The sequence below is a fragment of the Phoca vitulina genome, unplaced genomic scaffold (assembly GCF_004348235.1).
Source record: "Phoca vitulina isolate PV1807 unplaced genomic scaffold, GSC_HSeal_1.0 scaffold46, whole genome shotgun sequence".
Classification (NCBI taxonomy): domain Eukaryota; kingdom Metazoa; phylum Chordata; class Mammalia; order Carnivora; family Phocidae; genus Phoca; species Phoca vitulina.
Window position 1 is genome coordinate 3,414,798 of NW_022589749.1, and position 17,758 is coordinate 3,432,555.

Consider the following 17,758-nt stretch of genomic DNA (forward strand, 5'->3'; position numbering starts at 1 on the left):
TCAGGAGCAGGTGGGGTTCATTCCAACAACGCAATGCTTAAGAGGAAACCTGGTAATGCAGTTTTTCACTGTAACAGATCTTAAGAGGAAAATCAAGTGATTTTTGATCAAGTTCAACGACCAGCTTTTATTTTAAAAATTTCAATAAATTGGACTAGATGGATACTTCCTTGACGGGATAAAACATTGGTCTCGGCCCCCAAATAGGCATCTCGTTCAATGGGGGGCTGTGATGGTTAGTTTCATGCTTTGATTTAGGCTCTAGCATCCAGTTATGCAATCAGACACTAACCTAGGGCTGCTGCTGGAGGTACTGTGTAAATGTGATTAGCATCTACAATCAGCTGACTTTAAGTAAGTAATCTGGGTGGGCCCCATCCAATCAGCTGAGAGGCCACAGAGCTCTGCAGCTGCCAGAATGTTCCATTTTCTTTACAAGGAAGAACTAAAGTGAAAGCCTAGGCTTCATCTCATGTTCCGACATTGATTGGTCGGGACTGTCTGGGGTGCTGCATTGAGATGAACCTGGGTGAAGCAGGGCCGTGATCGATTAGTGATGCCTGACACAGGCCGGTACATGGGAGTTTGGACTGTTTGCTATCTCAGGCTTCAGCACTTCAGGGATGAGTAGGCACCTGAGCTACAAACTTCAAGCAGAGCAAAGAAAGAACAAATCCTAGGGATGAGTGTGATCCTAAGAAGCCTTGCAAGCCACTTATTGCCTTAGGGTACAACTAAAAATTAGCCTGGCAATTTCAAATAGTCAAGTCCATATAATGACATTTAGCCAAACTCACTTCTGTTGGTTTCCAGCAGAACCTCTCGCCATATTTCACCCCTTGGGGTCTTCTATTTCCCGAAGTGTCTGCTGTAGACTACTGAGTTCCCCCTTAGACATAGCTTTCTTACAAAGGCCAAACTACACGGAATTCGGAATGTAAATAGAGTCAAACTCCTGATCAGAATTAGCTAACTTTTTCTTAAAGGGCCAGACTTTATTTTATTTTATTTTATTTTATTTTATTTTATTTTAAAGATTTTATTTATTTATTCATGAGAGACAGAGAGAGAGAGAGAGAGGCAGAGGGAGAAGCAGGCTCCCAAGGAGCAGGGAGCCCAATGCAGGGCTTGATCCCAGGACCCTGGGATCATGACCTGAGCTGAAGGCAGACGCTTAACCATCTGAGCCACCCAGGTGCCCCAAAGGGCCAGACTTTATTTAGGTTTTGCGGGTCATGCAGATTCTGTTTCCACTATTCAACTCTGCCTTTGCAGCATGAAAGGGGCCACAGACAACACTTCAATGCATAAGCATGACTATGTTCTAGTAAAACTTTACTGAAATAAGCATTGGGTCCACAGGCCGGGGTTTGCCAATCCCTGAACTAGATTTTGTAGCATGTTGTGCTCCTCAGTAAAAAGGTTCCATGGTTAACAAGTTGGGGAAATGTTAAAGTGAAATGAATCTCTGGACTGTAGGACTTCTCAGAGCCTTTACTATGTTAATGTGTAAGCAGGGCCAGAGGGTGAGAGGGTGGGTAAAACTCAGAGCATTTCTCAAAGTTATCTGACCATGGAACATCCTTTTATAAAATGCCCATTAACATCTCCCTAAGGCCCCAGAATCATAGTTTAGTAAATGGTATTTTGTTCCATCTGAGTTTGGTTAGATTCTGACTTTCTTGCTCACTTTAAGCTGTAACCCAATAACTGCTAATGCTCTCTACCTCCTTTAAAATAGCAATAACTGGGGCACCTGGGTGGCTCAGTTGGTTAAGTGTCCAACTCTTGGTTTCGGCTCAGCTCATAACTCATGGGTGGTGAGATCAAGCCCTGTAGTGGGCTCCATGCTCAGTGCAGAGTCTGCTTGAGGTCCTCTCCCTCTGCCCCTCGCCCCACTCACATGCACTCACTTTCACTCTAAAATAAATAAATCTAAAAAAAAAATAAAATAAAGTAACAAGAATTAACTAACCAGACAGCACTTGACCTGTGTTATTTTCATTAATTCTCACAACAGGGTTATGAGGTAACCTGATATTCCCATTTTAAAGATGGGGGACACTGAGGCTCAGTGAAGTGAACCAAGGTTCCAGAGGCAGAAGGGGCTGGAGGAAGAATTTGAACCTAAGTTTATTTTCAGGGTCTCTGCTCTTTTCATGATTCCACAGCGTCTCTAGGAAAAGACAATTTCTTGCTTGTCTGTCTTGCTCTAGAATCTTCTTGGCAATGCCAGAGATGGAAGTTTTTTTTAAGCATAAAATCATAGTAAACATTAGGTAATTCTAATATTGCTAACAATTAGTATCTTGGTTGCTGGCTTTCTGTTCTGTTCCAGTGAAGCCAGATGATGACAGATGGATCAGTATCTTCAATTAACAGCTGCAGGCAGACAGAGCACCTGCTGGGCCCACACCCTGACCCTGCTTAACAGCCAGGTGACTTTCTTGGGTGACCTGACCCTTTGTTTCCTCATCTGTAAGATGGGAATAAGAACAGTGCCCTTCTCATAGTATTGTTTATGAGGTCCAAATGAAATGACAGAAATAAAGCACTTTGCACAGCGGATACATAAACAAGAAGAAATGCTGGGAAATGTTCTTCTGGTTACGTCTCAAGTCAAAAGAGCTGGGTTTGGGTCTCAGCTTTGCTACCTTCAAGTACACTGACCCTTGACAACTTGCTTAGCTTCCCTAAACCTCAGTTTTGTTTTGTTTTTTAAATTTTTATTTATTTTTAAAGATTTATTTATTTTAGAGAGAGAGATGGAGCACATGAGCAGGGGGAAGGACAGAGGGAGAGGGAGAGAATCCCAAGCAGACTCCCCCTGAGAGCAGAGCCCAAGGCTTGATCTAACCACCCTGAGATCATGATCTGAGCTGAAATCAAGAGTTGGCTGCTTAATCAACTAAGCCACCCAGGCGGCCCCCTAAACCTCAGTTTTATCTGTAAAATGGGTTTAGGCAAACCTGACCATCCCCTTCCTAGGATTACTGTCTGTAAGGATTTGTTTGAAGAGGTGGGCTGTAACAGTGAATGGGACAGACAGGTATCTGCCCCTCAGAATTTATGGTTTGGAGGAGGAGACAATGGCCTGCATAATTACCAAGCAGTACCATATGTGCTGGGATGAGGAGCTGTGGGAAAATGAATGAGGGAAACTACCATTGTCTTAAGGGGATGGCCCGGGGGTAGTGGGGAGGGAGTGACATTTAGGTTGAATCTTGGAGAACCACAGAATCAATGGGTCAAAGAGGACTAAGCAATTCACAACTGTCCAAGGTTGTGAATTAGAGGAATCTCTTTGAAAATCCTTAATAAATCTAAACCGTTTCCACAATACAAAAATCCAGGGGACCCTCACCCCCCCAAAAAGCTAACTTTTATATATTGCATGCCATGAGATATGCAACCAAATCCTTACAACACCCGTTGAGGTAGCGTGTTGTGCATCCCCCCAAATTTCCCACCTTGACCCTCAGAACTGTACTAGGATGAGTTAGTTATCTCACCTGGAGTCTGTTATATTACCAGAGGAAAGGGATTTTGCAGATGTAATTAAGGTTACCAATCAGTTGACTCTGAGTTTATCAAAAGGGAGACTATCTGGGTGGGTCTAATCCAATCACATGAGCCCTTTAAAGGGGGAGAAGTCAGGAAGATATGAAGCAGGAGAAGGATTCCACATGCCATTTTTAGCTTGAAGAGGGAGGAGGCCACAGGAAAGGACAGAGAGTGGTTTCTGGGACCTCAGAGTGACCCCTGGCCGACACCCAGCAAAACGGGGTCTTCAGTCCTGACCACACAGAAATGAATTCTGCCAACAACCTGAATAAGCCTGGACGTAGATTCTTTTCCAGAACCTCTAGATAGGAGCCCAGTCTGACCAACACTTTGATTCTGACCTTGTGAGACCGTATACAGAGACCACGGTCAAGTCTGTCCAGCTTCTGACCTACAAAACTGTGAACTAATAAATGGGTATTTTTTTTTTTAAGCTGCTACGTTGGTAGTAATTTGCTAGGCATGAATTGAAAACTAATAGCAGTAGGTCCTATTATGATTTCATCTTATAGATGAGGAAAGGACAGCGGGCAGAGGCGAAGGTGCAGGGTCACACAGCTGGTAAGTGACAGGGTTTCCCAAACAGGAATTGAATGCAGGCAGTCTGGCTTTTAACCATCAGGCTGTGTTCTATGTATTTGCCTGGAACGATCTCTAACGGAGCGAGTTGGAAGCTGCATGTAGAACATTACTGTTCGATTATATAAAGATGAGTAGGATGAAGACACACACGCATGTGCCTGAATATGTATCCGACAGCTATGAAAAGATCCAGGGACGATTACCTCCTCGCAGACCAAACAGGTGCCTGGGGGCAAGGGAGGGAAGGAGATTTTTCACCATATGCTCTTTTTGGCATTTTTAACTTCTGAATCCTGTGACTCTGTAACCTCTTTAAAAAAATCAAGTTTATGTGTTAATAAAAAAAAAAAATCAAGTATCCTCAATAACTAGAGGGAGGGCGAAAGTTGGGACACGTCAGCATGAATGCACAAGCACTCTCAAGAGAGGACGGAAGTGTAGGGAACCTGGTGCACGGGTGTATCCGTTTCCTAGGGCTGCCACCGCTAAGTGCCACGGCCTGGGTGGCTCAAACAACACACGTGTATTTTCTCCCAGTTCTGGAGGCCAGAAGTCTGAGCCCGAGGTGTCAGCAGGGGTTGGTTTCTTCTGAGGCCTCTCTCCGTGGCCCCCAGATGCCTGTCTTCTCCCCGGGTCCTCACACGGTTGTGTGTGTGTGTGTACAAATTTCCTCTTTTATAAGGACACCAGTCGGATCAGGGCTCCACCTCATGACTTCACTTCAATGTAACTGCCTGCTTCAAGGATCTTTCTCCAAGCACAGTCACGTTCTGAGGTACCAGGGGTTAGGACTTCAGCATATGAAGTTGGGGGGGAACACAATTCAGCCTATCACAGTAGGGGAGCTGACTCCAGGCCTTAAAACAAACATTTAACATAGGGTTTCTCAACCCCAGCACTGCAGGCACTTTGGACTGGATTGTTCTTGGTGGTGGGGGGTTGTCCTGTACACTGCAGGATGCTTGGCAGCATCCTGGCCTCTGTCTACCCACTAAAACCCAACAGCAATCCCCTCAACCCTGTTGTGACAACCAACAATATCTCCAGGAAATTGCCAGAGGTCCTGCTCACAGCTGGGAACCACTGGTTTAACCCCTTAGCACCCCCTGTACAGGAATCTGGGGTAAATGCATCTGGCCCTGGGAGAAATTCTGCACTTTTATTTAAGAATGAGGTTGCATAAGAACCAGAGCCTCAGCCTAGGCCACCCATGCCTGCCCTGGCATAGACAGATGTCTGCTCAGGAGGGCAGGGCAGAGAGGGGAGTGCTTGACCTCCAGAAGGGGAGGGAGACTCACTCGATGGGAAACCACTCTGAGAGCAAAAGGGCTGGGTTCAGGGCCCAGAAAATGGAGGGATTTTAATAGCACGAAAAGCCTCATGAATCCCCGAGGCTCTCACGGCAGAGAAAACCGCCTTTCTTAGCTTTTGTCCGCCCTCCCTCTCCTCCCCTGTACTTGGGAGGCGAGCCAATGAAGCTGACATCTCGTGGAGTCTCACCCAATAGGAAGTTCAGGTTAAGATGATTTTGGAATTGGGAAGGGCCCTCCTCTTTCCTATTCCTATGGAAAAGACAGAAAGTTGGTCAAATGCTGGGTTCTTTGGAGAAAACAGCTGAGTGAAGCCTCTCCTTGTTTTCAGATGCGGCTGATCCTAGAAACTACCTGGCAAGCTAGGTACCTGGCCTCCTACCTTCTGAGAACCTCAAGAGGCTGAGAATCTCAAGATGACCACTTTAGGGATGAGGAAGCCGAGGGCTCCTAAGAGTGAGGTCACTTGCTCAAGGTCGCCTAGGGAATACATCAAGGAGCCAGGGTTTGAATGTGGTTTTGCTCGAGGCCAGTGTTTTCTGTTCTGTGGAGCTGCCTCCACTTACTAGAGCCGGACAGCTCTTAACCAAATGTCAGCTTTTATGTCTTCCCCATCTGAGAAATGGGCAGAATGGCAGCTGGCTGCTACCTGTACCATTGAGAGGTGGAAAAAACCCTGTCCTCAGAATGTTCTAGAACGTGCTGTCCAATGAGCGTTCTACGATGATGGAAATGTTCCATGTCTGCGCTACCGTAAATGGCAGCCACTAGCCAGAGCTGGCTACTGAGCACTGGCCAGGGCAACTGGGGAATCGAATTTTAAATTTACCTGATTTAAATTTAAATAGCCACATGTGGTGGTGCCTGGCTGGCTCAGTCTGTGGGTCCTGCAGCTCTTGATCTCGGGGTTTGTAAGTCTGAGCCCCACATTGGGTGTAGAGATTCCTTAAAAACAAAATCTTTATTAAAAAAAAAAAATAGCCACATGTGGCTTGTGGCTGTCATACCGACCAGCGCAGCTCTAGAATTTTGGATGAAGAGTATTTCATTTTAATAAAGAGAAGGAGCAGTATGTACAAGCCAGATTTTCAGTTATTTCTAACTTAATAGGACTTAAGAGTGTATGATATGCATGTTTCTGGAACAAGATTTTTGCCCTTTTAACTAGGTCTAGATTAGGTTAATATAAAGTCAGGTTTCATACTTACTTTTATATTCTCAGGGTCTAGGATTGCCCATGTCAGCCAACAGGTCCTGAATAATGTCAGGGGGATTGGGGAGGGAAAGAAGTGGCCAAGAACTCTATGTTCCCAAAGAAGGAAATAAAATGGGGGTGTGGTAATGCAGGTTGAGGACAAGCACTTTCAACAGGGTGGCCAGGGAGGTGACACGGTCTCAGAGTAAGCGACATAGGAGCAAGACTTGAATGATGGGAAGGAGACAGCCATGGGGACACAGGGGTGAAAACTGCCCCAGGCGGAGGGAACAGTAAGTGCAAAGGGCCTGAGAAGGAAGGCACAGGGTGCATCGGGGAGACCTTGGGGCCACTGGTGGCTGGTCCAGAGTGAGCAAGGGAGATAGTCACGGATGAGGAGGTCAGGTAGCTGGGTAGGAGCCAGAACAGGCAAAGCTAAGACATATGGGTCATATAAGTTATCTGGATTTATGACAACAAGTGGCTGCTCTAGATATCCAGCCAGGGTCATGGTTTAGGGTTGAGGTTGCCGGCCAGTGGTTGCCATCCTTAACCCCATCCCTATCTCGGCTGGCCAATGAACACGGCTCTCCTGGGGGGCCCAGGTGTGAGAAGCTTCCCAACAGGCCCCCCAGTGTCTGGAGGCACCTGGGGACTAGTGGCTCACCCAGCCTCACACGTCAGGGACCACAGAGCCATCAAGCAAATCCAAATGCCAAAAGCCCTTCCAGCATCACGATTATCATATTAAAAACCAACCCACCCTCTCAGCGGATGTCATGGAGGCGCAGGACAGAGCATCTGTGCTGTGAGCCATTAGGGGTCCCTGACAGATGTGCTCTTTTCCCCCCTCCCCACCCCCAGCTGCAAATGAAGACCGTCCTTTTCTTCTGCCCAGACAAGGATTGATGAGGATTCGGAAGAGCACTCAGACAGGCAAGGAAAGGCTGTGAACCTTTTCCAAGCCTGCAATTTATCTTGAGGAGACTGTTCACATCACTTTTTACAGGCTGGATTATGCTCTGACCTGGCACATTAATCTCACTGAATAAAATAATAATCATCAGAAAAAGGGAGCTGGACAGTTGCCAGGGAGGCATTAATAATTGTCGCCCACACTTCGGCGGCACAGGGAAAGGGTGTTGGGTCCCATCCCCACCCCCTCGCCCCCAGAAGTGCCTGTCTGAAGTATAAGGAAGTGAAGGAGCCATGGTCTGAACTTGGAATACTGTATAGATGGTGTATGGGGACCCTTCTCCTTAATCAACTCTGAGCAATTTCCCAAACCATCATCACCCCAGGGAGCTTACATAGGAGGGAATATGGCCCTAGTAACTCAGAGCAGGGGTTTTGGGGAGATTCCCCAAGTTCGAATCCTTGCTCAGCCACTTACAAGCTGTGTGGCCTTGGGCTACCTCCTTAACCTCTCACTTAGCTCGTTTTCTCCTCTGGAAAACATGGATAAAAACAGTACCTGTTGGAATGTAAAATGGCATAGCTGCTGTGGAAAATAGTATGGCGGTTCCTCAAAAAGTCAAAGAATTATCCCATGACCCAGCAATTCCACTCCTAGGTATGTACCCAGAAAAAATGTGTTCAAACAGATACTTGTAAAAACAAAACAAAAAAACAAACTAAAGCAAAACAAAAGATACTTGTACACAAATGGTTGAAATAGCACTGTTCACAATAGCCAAAAAGTGTCCATCAAACCCAAATGTACATCAACGGGTGAGTGGATAAACAAATGGTGGTCTACCTATACAACAGAATATGATTCAGCCATAAGAAGGAATGAGGTCCTGACACCTATACAACGTGGATGAAGCCTGAAGACATTATGTATAGGGAAAGAAGCCAGGCACGGGGTCACACAATAGATGATTCCACTTATATGAAACGTCCAGAATAGGTAAATCCACAGAGATGGGAAACAGATTAGCAGTAGTTGCCAGAGGCTGGGGGGTGTGTGAGGGGGAGTGACTGAGTGAAGTAGGGAAGGCTCCATTTGGGGTGACGAGGCCTTGGGACCAGACAGAGGTGACAGGTGCCCACAACTGTGAATATACTGAATGCCACTGAACTGTAGACTTGACAATGATTACTGGTTAATTTCATAGTCTCTGAATAGGACTTCGATGAAAAACACAAAAAACAACAGCACTTGCCTGGTAAGACAGATGTTGGAAGGAAATGAATGCCTGGCCCATTCAGAGCGCTGACTCCACATGAGCTGGTCCTACTGCTATGTGTTAACTATGAGGTTTTCAATCTTCGGCATGTGATTTAACCCCGTTTCTGCTCCGTGACAAGAGATATCAACGTCTATCGTCCCAGGATTAAGACTGAGTGAGACTGTGTCTTCCGTAGACTATAAAGTCCATGAGTACGGGGTTTTTGTCTACTTTGTTCATTGATATATCCCCAGTGCCTAGAACGGTGCCTGACGCACAGCTGGCATTCAGGCAGTACTTCTTGAATGAATGGCCCTGCCTAACACAATGCCTAGCTTCTGGTAACTGCTTAGTGATGCTTGGCCATATTTATTATCATTAGTTTGGCATCCAGGTTTCTTTGAGGCTCCCTATATGGTCCTTTCCAGTACATGGAAGTACTACTTTGCCTTGTGGATTTCTGTGTCTTCATGACAGAGTTCTCTGGATGGCTACCAAGTACAAGAGGTTTGAGCTGAGCTGGGAAAGGAATTTAAGCTCTCACTGCTGGTATAAGGGGAAGTGGTGAGATTTAGTGTAGCTGGCTAGACTATCAACTCATTCACTCAACCATCCATCTATCCATCCATCCATCCATCCATCCACCCATCCATCCATCCATCCATCCATCCAAATATCCATTAATTTCATCCAAATATCCATTCATCCATCCAAATATCCATTAATTTCATCCAAATATCCATTCATCCATCCAAATATCTACTCATTCATCCAAATATCCATCCATCCATCCATTCATCCATCCAAATATCCATTCATTTATCCAAATATCCATCCATTCATCCACCCACCCACCCACCCATCCACCAACCTTCCCATCCAGCCATCAAATTCATCCGTCTACCTATATATCTATTCACCCCTATATACATATAATAAATGCTTCTGAGTGCATATCAGGTGCTGGTGACCCATTGACAAACAAGCTAGATGCATTCATTTCTGCTGTCACAGAGGTGACAATCAAGCAGAGAAGGCGGACAATTAATCCAGTAATTATAGTCAGGGTGGTGAGTGCTAGAATAGGAGGAGTATAGGGTGCTCTGGGAGTCCTCCTCAGGGGCACCATCCCTAGCTGGAAGGGGCAGGGAAGGTTTCTAAGAGGCTGTGATCCAAGGAGCAGGAGTTAATTACAACATGAAACAGGGGAAGGGTCTTTGAGGCAGAAGGATCAGCAGGTGCAGTGGGTAGGAGACTGCATGCCACATAACCCACTATGGAAACTGTATAAGTTAGTTATGCTGTGCCTCAGTGCCTCGGGAAAACGGGTAAGGAGAGCATTTGCTACATGTTGGTACTAGTTGGTGTGTGTAAAGACATGAAAGAAGTAGAATCTGTCCAAAGCACAGAGAACAGGGTGAGGGGCAGGCGGGAGGGCAAAAGCAAGTGCAATGAGAAAGCAGGTGGACATGTAGGTGGGAGCAGCGTCAGAGGGCTGCAAAGCCTTGCCTGCCTCCCCTCCAGGCGATGACCAACCCGCCGCTCATTTCATCCCATATCCATTAAGTCTTTTTATCTTTGCAGCATCTCAAGCAGGGTTTCGTTAACATCTTAATTTTCCACAGGACGAAACATGTTCAGGGACACGAAGTGACTTACCCAAGGCCCTGTGGCTAGAATGTGGCAGGGTCCGGAGGGGCCCGGGAGCTCTGGCATGTGGTCCATTCGCAGCCTGGAAGGTGATCTCCTGCAGTGGCCACAGCCTTGGGAGTTGGAAGATGTGGATTCTTACTCCGATTCTATAACTGACTGGTTGGGTGTCTCATACCTTGTTCAGCCTCAGGAGAGTCAGTGAAGAGATGGCCAAAGACCCCTACTCCCTAGAACCCGCGAATGTGACCTTATCTGGAAAAGGGGTCTTTGAAGAAGTGATTAAGACTCTTGGCATAAGGAGAACATCCTGGATTATCCAGGACCCTAAATGCAATCACCTGTACCCTTATAAGAGACAGGGAGAGGGAGACTTCATACACAGAGAAGGCCACATGGCCACAGAGGCAGAGAATGGGCAGAGATTGGAATGATGCGGCCTCAAGCTAAGAAACACCAGCAGCCACCAGAAGCTAGTAGAGGCAAGGAATGGATCCTCCCCTAACATCCGCAGGGAATGCCGCCCTGCTGACACCTTGATTCCAGCCCAGTGACACTGACTTTGGACTTCTGGCCTCTGGAACTATGAGAAAACAAATTTCTGTGGTTTTTAAGGAAGCAGACACATGGTAATTTGTTGTAGCAGCCACAGGATACTGAAACTGACTTTTTCATCTAGAAAGAGGCGGTAATAAATTCCCTCTCACAGGGCTGATGAGAGCCTGAAGTGAGTCAGGACATGGCAAAGAACCTAGCAAGAACCAGAATGTAGTAGTAGGTGATGAGTAACCATTAACTGCCTGTTTTTCTTATCCTTCTCTCACATCCACTTTGAGGTACAGCTTGGGCCCTGAAGCTGGAAGGCCCTATGTGGGAAGCCCAGCTCCAGCACAAAGTGGTAACAGCCATGTGACTCGTGAAGCCACCTGCCCCCTTAACCTCCCATCTCCTATCCATTGCAGGATAATAATGGTAACCCACCTAAGAGGAGCAGCAAGGGGCCACATAAGGTAATTCACACACAAAGTGCTCTCAGCAAAGTTTCAGGTACACAGTTGGTGCTCAATAATTGTGAGCTATTATTATTCTAGGCAGTCGATGCTGAGCTAGCTTCCTCACATGGCTGGGTTCATGTCTCTTGCCTTCAGTGGACCCTGAAAAGTCTTCCCATCTTATTTCTGTCCAGAGATAATCAACCAAAAGGCACAGGGCGGGGACCACGTGAAACTCCAGTTTCTCCGCCATGTCGCTCACCCATCTGTTTACAGAGCCCTACTCTGAGCGACACCACCATGCTAGGTCTTACAGACAAACTGGGGGACAAAACGGATGTTCTGTATATGGGAAGACGGAGTGAACCTAATAATCACACAAATAGGTAATCCCAAAGTGTCACAGTGCTATGAAGGAGCAGGTTCAGGGATCTAGAAGGGACTTTTGAGTAGAGGCCCCCAGGACGAGCATTTGGGGCCACCCCCTGACCACAGCAGCCCAGGCTGGGGAGGAGCTTGGACTGAAGCCAGTGTAGATGCACCCGCAGCCCTTGCTCTTAAAGTGTGCAATTTGAGAAGCTTGTTATACCCATACCCCTATGAAAACATCACTGCAGTCAAGACGGTGAACGTATCTCTCACCCCCAGGAATTGCAAGCCCTGATCTGCTTTCTGTCACCTTCCATTTTCTAGACTTTCTGTAAATGGAATCGTAAGGCACACTCTTTGGGGGTACGGTTTCTTTCACTTAGCATAATTGTTAACTATTTTAAGATTCATTTATGTTGTTTGTATCAATTCAGTTGATCCTTGAACAATGCGGGCATTAGGAACGCTGACCTTTGTGCCGTCAAAAATCTGCATAGAACTTTTGACTCCCTGAAAACTTTACAAACAGCCTACTGTTGACCAGAAGGCTTACCAGTAACATAAAGTCAATTAACACATATTTTGTATATGTATTCTACACTGCATTCTTACAACAAAGAAAGCTAGAGAAAAGAAAATGTTAAGAAAATCATAAGGGGGGGCGCCTGGGTGGCTCAGTCGGTTAAGCGGCTGCCTTCAGCTCAGGTCATGATCCCAGGGTCCTGGGATCGAGCCCCACCTAGGGCTCTCTGCTCAGCGGGGAGCCTTCTTCTCCCTCTCCCTCTGCCTGCCACTCTCCTGCTTATGTGCTCCCTCTCTCTGTCAAATAAATAAATAAAATCTTAAAAAATTAAAAAAATCATAAGAAAGAGAAAATACATTGACAATTCTGTGCTGTTATTTATCAGAAAAACATCGTGTATAAGTAGACCCGTACAGCTCAAACCTGTGTTGTTCAAGGGTCAACTATAGTTCATCCCTTTACATTGCTGAGTTGTATTTTGTTGCATGTAGATACCAAAATTTCTATCTCTGTTCACCTATTCATGGAAATTTAGGTGATTTCTGGTTTATGGATATTACAAATAAAGCTGTATGAACATTCACACAAGTCTTCACATGGATGTGAGTTATCACTCCTCCTGGGTGGACGCCTATGGGTGGGAGGGCTGGACCCCACGGCAGGCATATGCTTCACCTTTTAAAAAACAGACAAACTGGCTTCCAAAGTGGATGGTACCATTTACATTCCCACCGGAAGCGCATGAGTTCCGGGTCTCCCGCAGCTCTGCCCACACGCGGCATGTGGTGTGGTCTGGCCTTTCCATGTTGGCCGCCATGACCCACGTGTGTGGCATATCACTGTGGCTTTCATTCCTAAAGATTAACAATGCTGAGCATTTTTTCAGGAATCTATTTGCTAGCAGTAGATCTTCTTTGGCAAAGGGTGTTTAAATCTTTTGGCCGTTTATTAATCAAAAAAGAGTTTAATACATCTGCTCTTTACAAAGGTGTGGGCAGGGTTTAGGGAAGGCAACCAGGGGTGGAGAAGCTTCCTCAGGCCGCGAGCTGTTATCCCCCTAGCTTGGATTACTCGTAATTACTCTCCCTTGACAGAAAGCTGTCTGTGGGGGGCTGCCCACGATGGGACCTGTGAGTTTAGAACCGTTTCCCACATCTGTGAAAGGGGATGGTAGTAATAACAGTACCTGCTTCATGGAGTTGTGCAGATTCAATGAGCTTATGTGTATAAAGCACTCAGAACAGCACTGACCTGAAAGATGTCCCCATCCTGATCCCCCAAAGCTGTGAATGTCCCCTTCCATGGCAAAGAGCACTATGGATCTTGGGATGGGGAGATCATCCTGGATTCTCTGGGTGGGTTCAATGTCATCACAAGGGTCCTCATGAGATGGAGGCGGGAGTTTCAGGGTTAAAGAGGTGATGATAGAAGCAGAGGTCAGGAAGAAAAAAGAGAGAAGGACTCAACCTGCCGTTACTGATTGAAGATGGAGGAAGAACACAGCCCTGCCAACACCCTGACGTTGGCCCAGTGAAACCCATTTTGGAATTCTGACCTCCAGAACCATAAGACAACAAATTTATGTGGCAGTTTGTTGCAGCTGCCGTAGACTCATATACTAGAGGAAGAAATACCTCTGCCTCCTGTCCTTTCAGGCTTCCCATTGGCTGACCAGCTGGAAGCCGGGGGCCGCAGGAGCCCATTTGTGTAGTTCACCCAGGTCAGCCTGAGTGGGAAAGGACACTGTGGACCGTGTCTCTGGAAGGGCCAGAGGAAGACATCCAGCACAAGTATTATCCCCATTTTACAGATGGGGAAACTGAGGCACGAGAGGCTAAGTAAGCCATCCAAGGTCACACAGCTAGGAAGGGGTATAGCTGGGACCTGAATGTCAACGTGCCCAATGCTAAAGTTGACATGTCTAACCATCGGGCCACATTGCTTCCCATTGTCAAATCCCTGTTGCCGACCTGGTACTTGGTGTGAGCTCAGCGGGCGAAGGGTAATGGTGATGGTGGTCTCAGAGGGGCATGTGGGGAGGCATCTCAGGACTTCCTGAGATCTGTTGTTTCCCTTTGGTCTTTCTTCTCATTGTCTCTTTTCTTTCTTTTTTTTAAAAAATATTTTATTTATTTATTTGACAGAGAGAGACACAGCGTGAGAAGGAACATAAGCAGGGGGAGTGGGAGAGGGAGAAGCAGGCTTCCCGCTGAGCATGGAGCCCGATGTGGGGTCAATCCCAGGACCCCGGGATCGTGACCTGAGCCGAAAGCAGACGCCCAACGACTGAGCCACCCAGGTACCCCTCCGTGTCTCTTTTCTGTCTTTATGCCATTTTAGACTCCCTGGCACTGCCCCTGGGCATCAGACCTGTGCCTTCACCTAAGGAAACCACAGTAACCTAGGATTTTGGTTCAACTGAATAAACCACGTGGTGGGGGAGTGAAGGTGAGATGTGGGGGGTACAAAATCAGACCCAGACTGCCCTGATGTGAAATAATAAAAAATTATCTCTACTGGTCTCTGCCTCCGGTTGCTGAAAATGAGCTCCTAAATCCCTTGGAATTTCCTGGAGTTTCTTTGGTTCTAATGAGGTGACTCCTGGTGGGTTCCTGGATGGGGGCTGGTCACCAGAAAAACCAAGCTATGATCAGAAGCTTAGAACTTTCAGCCCTATCTCCCTTATTCCAGAGAGGGGAGAGGGGCTGGAAATGCAGTTAATGATCAATCATGCCTATGTGATACAGCCTCCATAAAAATCCCAATACTGCGGGGTTCTGAGAACTTTGGGGTTGGTGAACACGTCCACATGCTGGAAGGGCGCTGCACCCCAACTCCATGGGGACAGAAGCTCCTGTGCCCAGGACCCTTCCAGACCTCACCTTATGTGCCTCTTCATCTGGCTAATCCTCAGTATCCTTTATCTTATCCCTTATGATATGATAAGCAGGTAAATGAAAGTTAAGTGTTTCCCTGAGTTCTGTGAGCTATTCTAGCAAATGACTGAACCCAGCTGGTGTCGGAGCATTGCCTGATGTGTGGGAACCCCACATATGTGGTGTCAGAAGTATTGAGTGTGTGAGTAAAGAAGGGACACAGCAGTGTTTTCCCGATGCACTTGGCCAATGGCTTTGGGCACTCAAGATGGATGGCCAGTTCCAACCTGCTTTCCTGCCAGCCAAGGCCTGTGATGAATTCTGGGCTGTCTGAAGTTGAAAAGATGGACTGCTCTTACAGAATGGAAAGCAGGAGTCTTCAGAAATTCTTGAGTGCGTCTCCCTCTGTCCAGATTCCCTGCTTCGAGTGTTCTTGCAGAGGCACTGACATTAATTAACCCCTAAAGACGATGTCTTTTCCCAGCTCTGCTCAGTCCTCTGAATTACAACAGCTATCTGCCCCAACACCTACCAGCAGGCCTTTCCTGCAGGCAAAGCACCCCTGCCACCACACCCCATCCTGCGTCCACGGCAGACATCCCTAATCGATCCTGGAGTTTGTTTCTTCTGAGCCCCAGTACCCTTCCCTTTAAAAAACAACGCTCCTAAAGTCACAAAGAGTTGAAACCTATGAAAGCCATCCTTCCCTGGGAGAAGCAGGACTCAGGGCACGGCAACGTGCTTTTTTCCTTTCTCAGGTGACATTTAGATGAAAATTGCATGAAGGGCAGTTTTGAACAATGAAACTCAGAAGTGCCCTTGCGGAGTAGAGGATGGTGGTGACAACAAAGAACATGCTCAGACTCGGGGAACTGTAAGAGGTGGGTGACATATGGTGGCATCAGCTCTGCCCACACCTACTCTTAAGGTGCCCCGAATACCCTGCATGATCAGCGTGACTGGGGCTATCCGTGGCCACAGCCAGTGCCTACCTTGGACTTGACAGCCAGGATGATCTTGGGCAGGGCCACGACGAGGCACTTGAGGGCAATGGTGACATACTTCAGCACAAAATCAGCGATGCCCACAATCCACAGCAGGTCGAAAAAGTCCAGCGTCTCCAGGTTGGGCTTCAGGAATATGAGGCTGGGGGAGAAGGGGAGATGGTTCAGAGAGTCCAGACACTCACTTAGGATCCCTGGCCCTTCTGGGAGCCTTGTAAGTATTACCTGTAGACAGAGCCCTGAACTGGGCATCAGACATCTGTGTCCTCTTTCTGAATCTGCTACTAACTTGCTGTGTGACTTCAGGTGGGTGTCTTAACCTCTCTGAGCCTCAGTTCCCCTGAGGGCTATGCAAGGAGATTGGCCAGGAGCCTCATTAGTTAAGGTGACTTCCAGTTTTATGAGTCCACAATAGGCTTCCACAGAGGAAGCGAAAGGGAGGGAGGCAAGTAGGCTGGCCAACACTATATAGGGAGGAGGGAAACTGATGTGCAGACACCTCTGTTTACTGTATCTCATGGTCCTGCACAGTGAGCATTGCTTATTCCCACTTTATAACTGAAGCACTGGAGCTTGGAGAGGTGAAGTAAGTGGCCCAAGGTCACATGGCATGATAAGCATATGGGCATTAATATCAGAAAGACCTGAATTTGAATCCAGTTTTCTCCATTTATTGGACCCTGGGCAAATAATGTTATCTCGTAAGCCTCAGGGTTCTCCTCTGCAAAATGGAAGTCATTCCCTCCTTCATAGTGTTATTGGTGGGATTCGATTGAGATAACAGACGTACTACAGACCCTGTCATGCTGCAGTGATAATAACGGCGACCCTACGAGGTAGGCACTATTACGGCCCCATTTTGCAGATGAGGAAACAGAGGCACAGAAAGATAAAGTACACGCACAAGCTCCTACAAACACTAAGGGGCAGAGGTGGATTCTGACCTGGATATCCTGGCTGTACTTGGTGCTTTCAGTCTTTATCCCATAGCAGCGCTATTCGGAGTATGTAAACCCATTCTACCCATCTGTGACCAGGTAAGTTAACCTCACATTCAATTTGTGCACTTACCTTGTTAAACACAGACAACAAGCCGTTCTCCAACTGGCATTGGTCCATGGACCACACTTTGAGTAGCACTGCTCTCTACCATCTCTGAGAGTAATGATGTTAGTCATAATAACATAATAGCTAGGATATCTTGGCTGTTTACATCATTGCTGGCCTATCCTACCGACTTCACATGTCTTAACTCATTTCATTTTCCCAAAGACTCTATGAAGCAGGTGCTATGATTATTCCCATCTGAGCTGGAGAAACCAGAGCACCAAGAGGTATAGTCACCTGCCCATGGCTCTTGGCTGGAATGAGAGCCAGGATAGGAACCAGCATCCAAACTGTGCTGGTCCACTAGCTTTTCCTCCTGCTGATTCAAGGCTCTGAGGAAAGGCCACACCAAGTCCTCTCTGTCCCCCGTAAAGCAAGGAACAGTGCACACAGCCCAGCGTGGATGCTTTCT

The 17,758-nt window shown here is 47.0% G+C and overlaps 1 protein-coding gene across 2 annotated transcripts in view; it reads right to left on the minus strand.

The window, feature by feature from the left end:
* RNFT2 (ring finger protein, transmembrane 2) overlaps positions 1–17,758 on the minus strand; it is a 67,453-nt gene that overhangs the window by 36,469 nt on the left and 13,226 nt on the right. For both annotated transcript variants that reach the window (XM_032431562.1, XM_032431563.1), the window contains exon 7: positions 16,228–16,381. In XM_032431562.1, the coding sequence (XP_032287453.1) occupies positions 16,228–16,381 (154 nt within the window). The remainder of the gene's footprint in view (positions 1–16,227; positions 16,382–17,758) is intronic.